Source organism: Scylla paramamosain, chromosome 41, assembly GCF_035594125.1.
Source record: "Scylla paramamosain isolate STU-SP2022 chromosome 41, ASM3559412v1, whole genome shotgun sequence".
NCBI lineage: Eukaryota > Metazoa > Arthropoda > Malacostraca > Decapoda > Portunidae > Scylla > Scylla paramamosain.
The window spans coordinates 3,854,051-3,869,317 of record NC_087191.1 but is presented as its reverse complement, the minus strand read 5'-3'; the positions used below and the strand labels follow the sequence as shown (position 1 = coordinate 3,869,317).

At 38.7% G+C, this 15,267-nt stretch overlaps 1 protein-coding gene across 1 annotated transcript in view; it reads right to left on the bottom strand.

The window, feature by feature from the left end:
- Positions 1-15,267, bottom strand: part of LOC135092856 (ionotropic receptor 21a-like) — a 158,385-nt gene that overhangs the window by 108,717 nt on the left and 34,401 nt on the right. The window contains exons 2-3 of the mRNA XM_063991603.1: positions 14,264-14,700; positions 11,566-11,705 (exon numbers count right to left, since the gene is read on the bottom strand). Of these exons, the coding sequence (XP_063847673.1) occupies positions 11,566-11,705; positions 14,264-14,644 (521 nt within the window). The 5' untranslated portion in view covers positions 14,645-14,700. The remainder of the gene's footprint in view (positions 1-11,565; positions 11,706-14,263; positions 14,701-15,267) is intronic.

The window sequence follows — 15,267 nt, the reverse complement described above, 5'->3', positions numbered from 1 at the left end:
CTAGCTAAAACAGCTTCTATGAAGTTAGGCGTTCTGAGACGTCTCCGCCAGTTTTTCTCACTTCCCCCCCAGCTGCTAACTATGTACAAGGGCTTTATCCGTCCATGTATGGAGTATGCTTCACATGTCTGGAGGGGTTCCACTCATACTGCTCTTCTAGACAGGGTGGAATAAAAAGCTTTTCGTCTCATCAACTCCTCTCCTCTAACTGACTGTCTTCAGCCTCTCTCTCACCGCCGTAATGTTGCATCTCTAGCTGTCTTCTACCGCTATTTTCATGCTAACTGCTCTTCTGATCTTGCTAACTGCATGCCTCCCCTCCTCCCGCGGCCTCGCTGCACAAGACCACACAAGACCAGTATTCTCAATCATTCATCCCTTTCTCTGGTAAACTCTGGAACTCCCTGCCTGCTTCTGTATTTCCACCTTCCTATGACTTGAATTCCTTCAAGAGGGAGGTTTCAAGATACTTATTCATCAATTTTTGACCACTGCTTTGACCCTTTTATAGGACTGGCATTTCAGTGGACATATTTTTTTTTATTGGATTTTTGTTACCCTTGGCCAGTGTCCTTCCTACATAAAAAAAAAAATATAACAGCCACACAGCAAAGTTATTTAACTAAAAAACATCCTCTAACATGACAATATTTATTTTATATGAGGTTTGCGTCTTCCGCATTGCTGACACTTATTGGGGTAAATGCTGCAGTCCTCATGGAACCATCGTGAACAAGATATGCACCTGAGCCAATCTGCTTTACTGGTAGTATCATTGTAGTCCTCACCGCCTCCAACACATTCATCATCATTCCAGGCAATGCTATCATCACTCTCCTTATATATAGCAGCATCTTTATCTTCAGATGAGTCACTGCTTTCCAGTCTTTTTTTCATGGACTTTTTTTTTTTTCCAATGTTTCCTTCTTGGAAGGGCATGACTTTCCCATCCTTTGACTTGTATTTTCAGAATCTTAGAAACACGTGCTGCTTTCCCACGTGCACTGATTTGTTTTTTTGACAACAGGTACTGGAGAGATTACATTCAGCAATTTGGTTGGTGTATTGATTTCTTGGTGTGTGACTCATGACGATGTTCCAGGTATTGCAGTATCAGTGGTTAACATTTATGGCAAATCAACATCTTTTTTTCCTGAGAACCACAAGTTTTTGCGTTATTTGGATTATTCAGATAAGCATAATCTGGAATACTGAATTTATTTAAATGAAAGATTCCCATAGCCTTTTTGATTGCATCTGCCTCTTTGAAGAGATCTTCCTCCTTCCATTCTCCCCTAGAATTGGCCAGCTTTCTTTTATAGCGAGATGGCATTTCCGGAAAGAACAGAAACATAAATATTAATAAAACGCTATAGATTTGTGTGATATAAACTGTCAATAAAATTTCACACATGGTCCATTTCTACCAATCAATATTGGTTCGTCTCTCCCGATTGTTAGGGAAAGATGGACCAGTATGCCATGATGACTATACCACAAAGTCAGGAGCAGAAACACTTTCCAATAATTGTTTGTCATGTTTATAGCCTAATATAAGCAATTACTTCAAAATTATCATCAACCATAGGGAGCACTAGCATGGGACCAAAGTCATTAAATAATTTTAGACTGGCAAGAAAAAAAATGTTACACAATATCAACGAAAATACTTACGCGGCGGCAACAGAAATCCTGCGCACAGGTCATCACGTGGAACGCTAGCATACGATGATGATAACTGTGACATCTAGCGGTAGGTGCGGAAATTACGACACTGGTCCGTCTCACCCGCTGATCCATCTCCCCCGAAATTACCATATATATATATATATATATATATATATATATATATATATATATATATATATATATATATATATATATATATATATATATATATATATATATATATATATATATATATATATATATATATATATATATATATATATATATATATATATATATATATATATATAATTACTCCCAGTGAGGTCTAAAGCACTGTTCAGGGGGTGCTGTGAACTTATCATTAAACCCAGCTGTGACCTCACTGAACGTTTCCCTTTGTGTCTCACAACACAAGGGGGCAGTCACAGCCTGCCCTCTAAAGACAACTCTCTTCCTCCACACAAAACTACAAGCACCTAATAACACCCACACCCTTCACTCAAAAATTTTAAAATCATCATGGCGACTCCTACACCAGCCTCGGAGTCCCCATCTGGGGAGGGGACCATAAATGTCCCCAGGTCGGACTGCCTTTCTGTCGACGACCTGTGTCTTGACACCCCCCTCAACTTTTTCTTCATTAACTTCTGCAACATTCGCGGTCTAAGATCTAATTTTCAATCTGTAGAACACCACCTCTCCTCTTCTAAACCTCATCTTCTTTTCCTCACTGAAACTCAGGTGTCTGAGGCAACTGGCAGTAGCCCCTTTTCTGTTCCCTCCTACTTTCTCTATCCTCATTTTCGATCCAAAGCTAGATGCTGCGTTTATGTGCGCAATGACTTAACCTGCTCTCGTGCCCACGCTCTTGAATCTTCCGAGTTTTCCACCATCTGGCTACGACTACAGAGTCACTCTCATACTAAATTTATCTGTGCTGTATACCTCTCTCCTAACTCCTCTGACTATAAGAAATTCTTTGACTACTTAACTTCTAAAGTGGAGCACATTCTGACCCTCTTCCCTTTTGCAGAGATCTCCATTCTTGGAGATTTTAATGTTCACCACCAGCTTTGGCTTTCCTCTCCCTTCACAGACCATCCTGGTGAACTAGCCTACAACTTTGCTATCCTCCATGACCTAGAGCAATTGGTGCAACACCCTACTCGCATTCCTGACCGTCTTGGAGATACGCCCCACATTCTTGACCTTTTCCTGACCTCTAATCCTTCTGCTTATGCTGTCACCCTTTCTTCTCCGTTGGGCTCCTCCGATCCGATCACAATCTCATATCTTTATCTTGTCCTCTCACTCCAATCCCTCCTCAGGATCCTCCTAAGCGAAGGAGGAGTAGGGTGTTGCACCAATTGCTCTAGGTCATGGAGGATAGCAAAGTTGTAGGCTAGTTCACCAGGATGGTCAGTGAAGGGAGAGGAAAGCCAAAGCTGGTGGTGAACATTGAAGTCTCCAAGAATGGAGATCTCTGCAAAAGGGAAGAGGGTCAGAATGTGCTCCACTTTAGAAGTTAAGTAGTCAAAGAATATATATATATATATATATATATATATATATATATATATATATATATATATATATATATATATATATATATATATATATATATATATATATATATATATATATATATATATATATATATATATATATATATATATATATATATATATATATATATATATATATATATATATATATATATATATATATATATATATATATATATATATATATATATATATATATATATATATATATATATATATATATATATATATATATATATATATATATATATATATATATATATATATATATATATATATATATATATATATATATATATATATATATATATATATATATATATATATATATATATATATATATATATATATATATATATATATATATATATATATATATATATATATATATATATATATATATATATATATATATATATATATATATATATATATATATATATATATTGGTGCACTTCCGGTGACGCATCACAAGAGTTAAGACTGTCTAACAAAGGGGAGGTTGTGACCTTTGTCTTCATGAGTAAATAAAAACCTTATCTCTATACATATATAAGATAAATTATATGCTGATTGTTCTGTAATCCTTCTTGTCTCGAAATATAACGTGACATTTTTCCAGGCACCATGAATTTTCAAGGGCAGCACATTAAATGCGCATATATCGAGATTATATCTAAATTTACGGTGTTAGAGGAGCATTTATCACGCTTAAACCTAAATTTAACAAAACGATGATATCGAAGTGAATTAGATAATTTCCATTGTGGAATTATATAGAGCACAAGTTGTCTGATGATGTATCTTATATGTAAAGGCAAACTGAAATGCAATGAGATTACATAAAACATGAATCACCTCCGCACTAGACATCCCGCTAAATATGCGAGTTAATATAAACCAAAGCATGTATACTATTGTACAAATCCTGTGTGAGATAACAGCAAACATCAACTAAACGGTGCGGTGCACCCATTCACTATCCATCCCAGAGTCTCGGTCTCTCAGGACGAGCAGTCGGTACTCGGTAATCATCTCCGTCAATATTCTAGATGAGTCCTGGAACCACTGCACCCTAGTAACCAGCAAGCAATGCGCTGGCAGTTCCAAGACTAGGGTATTCGCCAGCGGCGCTCTACCTATTCTCCGCGGAACCGGTTCCGGAACCGGATCCGACGGTTCCGCCCGCCCAAAGAACCGGTTCCTTGAATACTTGAGTTATCGGTTCCTGCCCACCACTAGTACACACTAGTACGTTTTTTTCGTATTCCACACCCGGTCTTCCTTTCTACTATGACGTCACAAAAAGGCGGAGCTTAATTAAAGAGCGGATGAGTTGGAATACGCACCTTTCCGTCTTCCGACATTCGTTTCCAAAGGCTCTAGTTCAAGTGGTACATGGATTTTTAAGTGTATTTTTACGATTCTAATGACAGTGTAATAAAATTTCTGCATTCAAAAGGCTCTTGTTAAAGTGAGACAGATTTTTAAAAAGAGTTTTCAGGATTTTTCTATTCAGAAGGCTTTAGTTGAAATGACATACCGGTTTTTAAGGGTGTTTCTATGGCTCTATTGACAGATTAACAAGATTTATACACTCAATATACAGTATACATGTAGAATCCTTTCTTTTACTCTCCCTATCCAATTCCTTCAACTTCTCCTTCCCCTTAATCGTCTTCCCTCGAGCCTTCTTCATTATTATTGTTAGGAAGGCATATATATATATATATATAGAGAGAGAGAGAGAGAGAGAGAGAGAGAGAGAGAGAGAGAGAGAGAGAGAGAGAGAGAGAGAGAGAGAGAGAGAGAGAGAGAGAGAGAGAGAGAGAGAGAGAGAGAGAGAGAGCATCCCCGTAGGTGAGCACATGAAAATGCTATGTGTATGGGGTTGCCTCATTTTTTTTTTTTTTTTTTTATGTAGGAAGGAGGCCAAGGGCAACAAAAATCTAAAAAAAAAAAATGCCCACTGAAATGCCAGTCCCATAAAAGGGTCAAAGCAGTGGTCAAAAATTGGTGGATAAGTGTCTTGAAACCTCCCTCTTGAAGGAATTCAAGTCATAGGAAGGTGGAAATACAGTAGAAGGCAGGGAGTTCCAGAGTTTACCAGAGAAAGGGATGAATGATTGAGAATACTGGTTAACTCTTGCGTTAGAGAGGTGGACAGAATAGGGGTGAGAGAAAGAAGAAAGTCTTGTGCAGCGAGGCCGCAGAAGGAGGGGAGGCATGCAGTTAGCAAGATCAGAAGAGCAGTTGGCATGAAAATAGCGGTAGAAGACATACAAATACATGTAGGTTTGAGTACTGTGTGAAAGAATGAGTCTCTTGGATAGTTGGCTGTCTTTGATGCTGGTGGGATTTCTGATGTTTACATTCAGACAGTGGTGCCATATTTCCAATCTGAACTTGGAATACTTTGTGTTTTGTTTGTTTGCCCTTAACATTACGCGGATACACATACATATACATAATTTACATACAACATAATTTACAGTTATTACAATCTCTAGACTTAAAATTATGTGCTTCATCCAAATTGCTACTGCATTGGAATACTCAACTTAAAAGTTATGGACAATACCGCATCCACACACGCACAGAATTTACTTAGATTCATCTCTTTCGCACACGACTCAAGGTCAGTGCGGCTGGTGGAGCCGGATACCAGCGGAATTCATACATAAGTGGATGGGAGTTAAGTCATAGTAGAAGCGGAGACCGGGTGCAGAATATGCAAAAATGTACTAATGTGAACCGATCTTTAGTCGCGCGGACGACTTCCTCCCACCTCCCCGCCTTTGCCGTATTCCACCTCTTCCTCCTGTATCACATCACTTTCCCCGCCTCCCAGCAGAGCGCGTCTCACATTGCTCCTTTGTTTAGTTGGTAGTTGAACAATGCCAGGAGTAGGAAGCACAAAAGAGAGGGCAAGGTGAACCAGGGAGGGTATATGTTAGAGGGCCCTTTTAGTAGATATTACTTGAATCTAAAAGGCAATAGGCCCTTTTTTTGCAGTTAGAACTGGTTTCTACAGGAGCCTGACTGTGATTGTCATGCCTTTGGAATTCGAAGAGACTTCTTGCACCAACTTCTCAGCGCTTGCTGAGCATCCTGGCGTGTATGGGAGCAGTAGGCTGGCTCCCTTTTTTTGTCTGTGGGTTGTTTTGCCCTCGTGTTTTTGGTGTTTTGTGCTGTTAAATGCGACTGGCGTTCAAAATTTACTGCTAGGAGCTCTGAAGATAGAGCACTTCATAAATCTGCAAGTGTGTAACTGTCTGTAGTCATCCAGGGAACAGCATATAGACTGTACATGGGTGGGAGGATATAATATTATGTTGAGAATGGGTTTGGCTGGTTAGGTGGTAGGTAGCTGTTTGGCGTTTGTTATACTCCCTTCTCGGTCGGTGGGTTAAACCAAGTGGCGACCTAACTCTTTTGATAGCTGTTGGCGACCATTAAATGCCTGGATTCATCATGTTTATGCCCATTCCATGCTAGAAGAAGCTAGTCTAGAGAAACCTGACCCGAATGTAGTGATAGCTGTGAAATGGTTTAAATTTTGGTTATATATATATATATATATATATATATATATATATATATATATATATATATATATATATATATATATATATATATATATATATATATAATTTATTTATTTTTTATGCAAGAAAGCCAATAGCCAAAGGCAACAAAAAATATATATATAAAAAGAGGGCCCACTTAATGTCAGGTCCCATAGAGAATTCCAAATAAAAAAAAATCAAATAATAGAGAATAAGTGTACTATGAATTGAACTCTTTTTTTTATTTATTTATTTTTTTTATTTTATTTATTTATTTTTTTTTTAAGAAAAGGACAGACCTGAGGATGTTCAGTGTAGAAGAAGGGGATAGTTGATTGTCATTGAAGAAGAGACGATAGTTATCTGGAAGATTGTATCAAGTTGGTAGATGGAGGAATTGAGTTTTTGAGGCACCGAACATTAATAATTTTTGTTCTGCCCAAATTAGAAATTTTAAAGAGATCAGAAGTCAGACGTTCTATGGCTTACCTGCCCTGACATAAACGTCCAACATAAACGTCTATGAAAAGACTTGAAAAAATGCAAGGTGGTATCTTCAGCATAGGAGCGGATAGAGCACGAAGTTTGTTTAGAAGATCATTGATGAATAATAGGAAGAGCGTGGATGACAGGACAGAACCCTGAAGAACACCCTGGTTAATAGACTTAGGAGAAAAACTGTCTACCACAGCAGCAATAGAACAGTCAGAGAGGAAATTTGAGATAAAGTTAGAGAGTGGTGAATTTTACTTACCCCTCAGGTCCTGACAAGGCCTGCTCTTCAGGAGGTAGTAAACAACACTACTCGGCTTGAGGTTATAAGACTCTGTTGGACAGTGGGAGGACTGTCACGGTGGGCTGAAGTCCAACGGTGTATTATACCTTTACCATATATGTGTTTTGTGTGTTAACTGTTTTTCTTAGACATGGTTATCGATTCCTCTGCAGCTGTGGTTGTTAAGTGTTGTTTGGATTTCCCTTGTCTGTGGGTCGGTAAGTCAGTCTGGCGACCTGAACTTACAACTGTGGAGTTACAACTGTGGTGAAAAAGGGTGTCACAAGGTGACACAAGATACCCTGTACACCCATATTTCAGCCATGCACCGAGTCCACGTAGGAGGTGGCTCAGGGAAGCTAGTCCAGGTGCGGCAGCTTGGTTAAGGGGGCTGGAAATTGTGGTTATAACAATGCATATATATATATATATATATATATATATATATATATATATATATATATATATATATATATATATATATATATATATATATATATATATATATATATATATATATATATATATAACGTTTCTGGGTGGTATTGGCCCGTCTTTTAGGAGACTGTAAATGTTAATGTTCAGCTTTAGGAGATCGTATTATGTGAGCGAATGTTCAGCTATAAAAGATATTATTATGTGAGCGCTCTCTCAAATTATTTGTTCTTTGTCGTAGCTGTGCCTCCTAGAACGTGGGTTGCAATTATTTTCCCAGCAAGTTGAAGTTGTTTGGTAGTAGCAATACTGCCTTCCCTGTCGGTGGACGAAACATGGTGGTGATCTCACCAATAGGAACCTGTAAACGCATATGTAAACCCAGCAATGAACTACACAGGAGGTAGTTTAGGGAAGCTGAGCGAAGTTTGTGGCAGATGTGAGAGGGGCAGAAGCTGATGAGATAACAATTTATTTCAATTCCTAACAAACTACATGATTTTCCCTTCAAAGTAATCCCTGTTGAGTCTAATGCACTTTTCCATCCTTCTCTACCACGCTTCAGCACTGAACTACACAGGATGTAGTTTAGGGAAGCTGACCGAAGTTTGTGGCAGATGTGAGAGGGGCAGAAGCTGGTGTCATAACAATTTATTTCAATTCCTAACAAACTACATGATTTTCCCTTCAAAGTAATCCCTGTTGAGTCTAATGCACTTTTCCATCCTTCTCTACCACGCTTCTATGCCCTGCTGGAAGGATTCTTCCGGGATGCCCTTCAGCTCTGTTGTTACTGCCCTCTTGATAGCCTCCTTCAAAATGGGGTGAAAAGAAAAAAGAAAAGTCACATGGAGTAAGGTCAGGTGAATAGGAAGGTTGTTCCAGCATGGTCATGTCCTCCTCGACCAGGAACTCTCGGTTGCCCAGAGTGTGCGCAGGTGCATTATTGTGCTTAAGCAGGCACGAGTTGTCCTGCCACAGTTCTTGTCCCTTCTTACTCACTGAGCGAAGCAAACGCTGTAGGATCCCTCTGTATACCTGCTGATTGATTGTCTGGTCCTGTGGCAAGAACTCACTGTGGACGATGCCTCTCACATCGAAGAATGTGATCAACGTGACTTTCATTTTTTACTTTAATCGATGACTTATAACTAATGATGACTCTTCTTAGCAAGTCTGGTTCAGTCTGAAGACGCTCAGTGATATCCTGACACACTTGCATGTGGTCCTCCTACTGATCATCATTTAGCAGCCTCAGCACCATTTTTGTGCAGACTTTCCACATGCCCAAATCTTTGGCGATAATTTTCCAAACACTGTCCTTTTTCATGTCTACCTGACTTGCTAACATTCTTGCTTGATGTAACTGTAACGCTTGACGTTGATTTCAGCCTTGCTCATTGAAGACCTCCACTCCTGGAGTCATCTTCTATCTTCTCGTGCCCCTCTTTTAACCTATTATGCCACTCAAAAACACATGTGCATGACATTGTGTTTTCTCCACACTTGGTGAAGCATTTTAAATGCTTGTAATAGTTTCCTCCAACAACCCCAAAGGTTTCAGGTTGGTTTGTTGCTCGTTATTCATCATTCATTCTTCTGTGCTCATTGCTAAACGACTAAAAAAAGAGGTGTAAACAAAAACATGTGAAAAATAAATTGTAAAGTTTGCAGAAAGCTGAGATTACAATGATATACTCTTAAGATATAATGTTATATGATAACATGATCTGGTAATTTATCTTCCTCCTATAGCTCATACAGCACAACCAGACTCGTTACTTTTCAGACAGAGCTCATATAAATATATATATATATATTTAGATTTTTTACTTGTACACCATTTTCCCTATTGTTTACATATACATAATTTACTAGGGAAGAGCTGCAAGGATTGTATTATAAGACACTGGTAAGGACATAGATAATTTGTGTTATCAGTAAAAAAAAAAAAAAAAAAAAAAAAACATAGATAAATTAATATATTTTTATGACCACAGATCCTGCCCCTCTTCCAGCCTCAAACTGGGCTTAGCTTTCCCAAGTCACCAGCTACATGACTAGGTGCAGGGATTAATATGAGTTACAAAGTTCTCTCTTGACTCTTGCACGCTTTACACAGACGGTCGCAACACCAGGTTCCGTGAATGAGGTCGTTAGCCTGTTTCACCCACCTATAGGCAAGGGAATATTATAACAACAACTGAATTACATTCCACTCGCTGAGAAAGAATTGTCAACCATGTTTTAGGAAGGGATAACTGTAACGAAGGAAACACACGTAAGAGATCGAGTTATAATAACTTGCTGAACAACCACGCACAGAAACAAAATCAATCCAATGTCCAACAAAATATTATTACTTACTGCTGATTAGTGTCGTTTACAATCTCCTGGACAGCAGGCCTCGACAGTGAATGAGCAAAGTTTCACTACACAACAACATACCTATAATCCTCTGCATCATCTGCATCTAAAAGAACACCAGACCACAGTAACATGTAATGCCACAACAAATACACAAACAAGCTGCCCACAATAGTATATGAGAGTCTAATGACCGGTCACAGATACACCAAGTACTCGCCTCACAATGAGACAAGGAGTACAGCGAGTGCCTTGCAAGAAAGAGCACTCACAGGCACTGCAGTATATTAATCAAATATCCCTAAATTAAAGCAATTAGCCCGCTAGCTGTATCCTTCCCAGTCGTCTCAGAATAAACCTGCCTCCAACTGTACGTCTGGCTACCTGAAGATAAGGACACTGACTGACTCGTGGGAACACAAAGCCAGTGCTCATCACAAGGGTATGACTCATGCAGGAGAGGGGGGTGAGACGGTGTTCACGCCAACCTCGCCCGGTCGCCCTGCACTCACACTCATAGCAGGCTGCGAACTGGTATAAATAAAACAAGTATCTCAGAAAATAATTGTCAAGACGGTTTGCCTGTCAACTTGATGTCTCCTACTATATTTCCTTTTCTCACTATAAACCTCCAATCTTCCCTTCACACCCACTCTACCTCTTCATCTACTATATTTCCTTTCTCACTAGAAACCTCCAATCTTCCCTTCCCATCTACTCTACCTCTTCATTTTCACCCAGCTTTTCTATCCCCCTAAATGGCAAAATCGCAAAATAATTGTGATTGAACTATGAGGTCTGTATACATAATGATTACTTCATAAGCAAGGGGGACTCTTTAGTTAGTTTAGTTTAGTTAGTGAGGCTCGAACTGAAAAGACAACAAGAAATAAAGGAAATTAATTGGGGGAAGGAGAGCAACTGTGTACGAGGAATCTTACAGTAATCTCCTGGAGCGAGCGGCCAGGCTTTTATCGTACGTTGTGCATCTTCGTTCCCCTTAACCTTTCTCTCTCTCTCTCTCTCTCTCTCTCTCTCTCTCTCTCTCTCTCTCTCTCTCTCTCTCTCTCTCTCTCTCTCATTACGCTTCACATAACAATATATAATAATGATAAATAAATAGATAAGGACCATTAGTACTACGATTAGTACTACCATTAGTACAACGATTTCGTGTTCTCACCTGCCTGAATAATCCCAGGCATCTTGTGCAGCATACTCGGCCTGGTACATCAAAGAAGAAGGCTCAGTTAGCAGGAAGATGTAGGCCCGGCATTGCTTTGCCCGCCACTGTAACCTGCTTACCACCCCGTCTCCCACAACCTACAATACAATTTAGTAAATTACTTGCAATGCAGCGGATGAGAGAGAGAGAGAGAGAGAGAGAGAGAGAGAGAGAGAGAGAGAGAGAGAGAGAGAGAGAGAGAGAGAGAGAGAGAGAGAGAGAGCCTCAGTCATAGAAAGTATAAAAGAAAAAAAAATATGCTTTCCCAAGGAACATTCAGATAATATCTACATCTAAAATAAATTTAAATATATGTTTAAAAAAACGTATATGTATATTATGCACATTGATTTCTGTAGCATATTGTAGTCATATTGAACTTTAAAAAAACAAGTCTGGGTATACTTATATGTCGTTAAGCATAAAACAAAGAAAACTAGACATTTTAAATGAAAAAAAAAATAAATAAATAGCAAAACCTAAAAGTGAACTAAATACAAGGTGTTATGCGAGTTTCTGCAAATGCTGAAAGAGGTGAGAGGACGTGTATTTCGAAGTAGAAAATGTTCTAAACACATATTTTAAGGCTTTGTTTACCTGTCAGAGGAGTTCAAAATGTGTGGGACTCACGGGTGTGCTATGCGTGTAGTTATGAGGTGACCGACAGATGGTTGCATTGTCGTAGCCTCGGAGGTGCCACTTCGTCAAATTACGAATAGTTTAATCTTATTTTTTGTAAGCTGTGGTATATTATAGTATCTTATAACAAGACAAATGGTATTAAAAAGCATACAATTTACCGATAAACATTACACGACAACATTGTTGCGGTGATTAAAATTATTCCTGTAAAATGCTATGTGGCATCATCGAAGCGAGGGAGAAGGAGGGGGGGGACCGAGTCCGAGCGACCTTGAAAATAGCTGAGTGACTTTGCAGTCATACTCTACATACAATTTTCTCACAGTGCTCAAAGGGGCCAATATTGGCCTCAGTACAGAGTTGTGCTCGCCTTAAGATGGAACGAACACTTTTCCGTAAAGTTTCTGACTTTTTTTTATATAACGTAAGGCTTCTATTATTCTCCACACAAGTTCTTCTTTGTTGTTACTTTTTTTCTCTTTATACACAGTTGATTTCATATGTCCCCAAAGATAGAAATCCAATGGAAACAGGTCCGGTGGTCTGGCAGGCCATGGGCGTGGTCCTCCCTGGCCTATCCACCGATCAGGAAATGTCTAATCAAGGTGTTGCCTCACTTCCTTGCTGTAGTATGGTGGTGCCCCATCGTACTAAAAGACTAGCTTTCATCGTATGGCCAGAGAAACATCTTCCAGGAGCGAGAAGAGGTGATCCACGATGAATTTTTTTCGTAAACATCCCTGTTGAGACAGGGCCACGATGTGTGGCCCTATCATGTGTCCTCCAATAATGCCACACCAGATGTTGATGGAAAATCTTCGTTGGAAATTAGTGTGTACCATTTTATGAGGATTTTCCTTTGACCACCAATGTTCCTTATGGGTATTATGTAGTCTGGCCCGGGTAAATATGGTCTCGTTTGTGAATAAAATATACTTCCTCAGGTGAGAATTACCCAGTACCTAGTGGTAAAAGTCTAGTCGCCTCACAGAGTCTTCCTCATGAAGATGTTGGACCTTGTTCATGTGATATGGGTGAAGACCTTCCTTCTTCAACACTCTCCATGTTCTCATGTGAGAAATTCCGAGTCGGGCGGAAATTCTTCGTGTGCTGATGTCAGGGTTGTGTTGTACTGTATAAGAATCTGCCTCACTTCTTCAAGTTCCTAGGTCCTTTCAGCTGTTGAACCAACTCCAAGGAAAGACTCCTTATCACAAAGGTTTTGAAAAACAGAGTAGAATGTTTGAACATTGGGACATTTTCTGTTTAGGTATTTTCTACTGTATTCCTGTACAGCAGCATTTTCATTTCCATTGCAGTGCCCATAAACAAACACCATAGCAGCATATTTCACATTGTTGTAAGCGTAAGGCATTGTTTGCAGATTGCTACAAAGTCCACTTAAATTTCCTTGCAGGAAAATGACACACTGAGACTGACAGCGACTGACATGTGTCACTGTCACTCATTCAGCTGTTTTCAAGGTCGCTCGGACTCGCTTTCAACTTCCTCCCTCGCTTCGATGAAGCCATGTAGGATTTTACTGGAATACTTTTAATCACCGCAATAATGTTCTCGTGTAATGCTTATCGGTAAATAACATGCTTTTTAATACCATTTGTCTTGTTATAAAATACTGTAATATTCCACAGCCTGCAAAGCATAAGACTAAATCATTAGTAATTTGACCAAGTGGCACCTCCGAGGCTGCGACAATGCAACCGTCTGTCCGTCATTTCATAATTACACGCATAGCACACCCGTGAGTCCCACACATTTTCTACTCCTCTGACGTTTTACCGGTAAACAAAGCCTTAAAATGCATATGTGTTTAGAACATTTTCTACTTAAAATTATACGTTCTTTCACCTACTTAAGTACTTGCAGAAACTCGCATTACACCCTGCATAAAAAGAACAAAGGAAAAAAAATTGTGCATTACTTTTTTGTCGCATTCAATTGTCACAATGACCATTAAATAAAGCCTTTACATTTACAATTGCATGTGATATACCTGTTTGACATTGGAGAGGAGCGATAGACTGTCCGTCAGCACAGATCTTGCCAAGAAGGACTCCCACACTATTGCTAAGACACACTGCGACAACTGAGATCTAATGATGCCAAGTAGCAATGTTGCCAATACTTCGCTATCCTTCCACGAAAAATCATTTCCTTTTTGCGACAAAGACGACCGGAGTGTCTGAATATTTCTAACGTTTTGTCCATCAGTTGCAGCCATTACGTTGTAGTTCTTGGTTAAGTTACGTGGTAGAGAAATCGGATATTCCTGGAGGTGAGTAGCTTTCGCGCTATTCGGGGTCCTTTCCATAAATGGTTTGTTACTCGATTGAAGGAGAATTAAATAGACCAGCAAAGGTTTACAGGATCTCATTTTGGATCTTTCCTCGTACGAAGACACTGATAACACGTCAATGATTGTTGTGACATCTGTGTGGAAAAAAGAGAGGAATCTATTGAGAAAATCATTTTATCACACACACACACACACACACACACACACACACACACACACACACACACAAATATATATATATATATATATATATATATATATATATATATATATATATATATATATATATATATATATATATATATATATATATATATATATATATATATATATATATATATATATATATATATATATATATATATATATATATATATATATATATATATGGCAGGTGTCATTAGTTAGAAATCTGTGTTTTGGGGTGTGCTTTTTTTCAAGGAATTCTTAGAAATGGTTCGAAGTGTTAATCAGCAACGTTGTGTGTCAGAACTACACAAGTCGGGAAATAAAATCAATATAAAATGCATGTACAGTTTCTTACGTTCAGAGCAGCCGTGCTGGTGTTCCAGGTCGGTGCATTCATCTTCACAGTAAATGAAGGTTCCAATTGCGAACTAAAACTGTTGAATTATTCCCTTAAGGGTTTCGTTTTTTCTTTCATTTCAAGTTTCACCATTTTGATCAAGCTTTGTGATCAA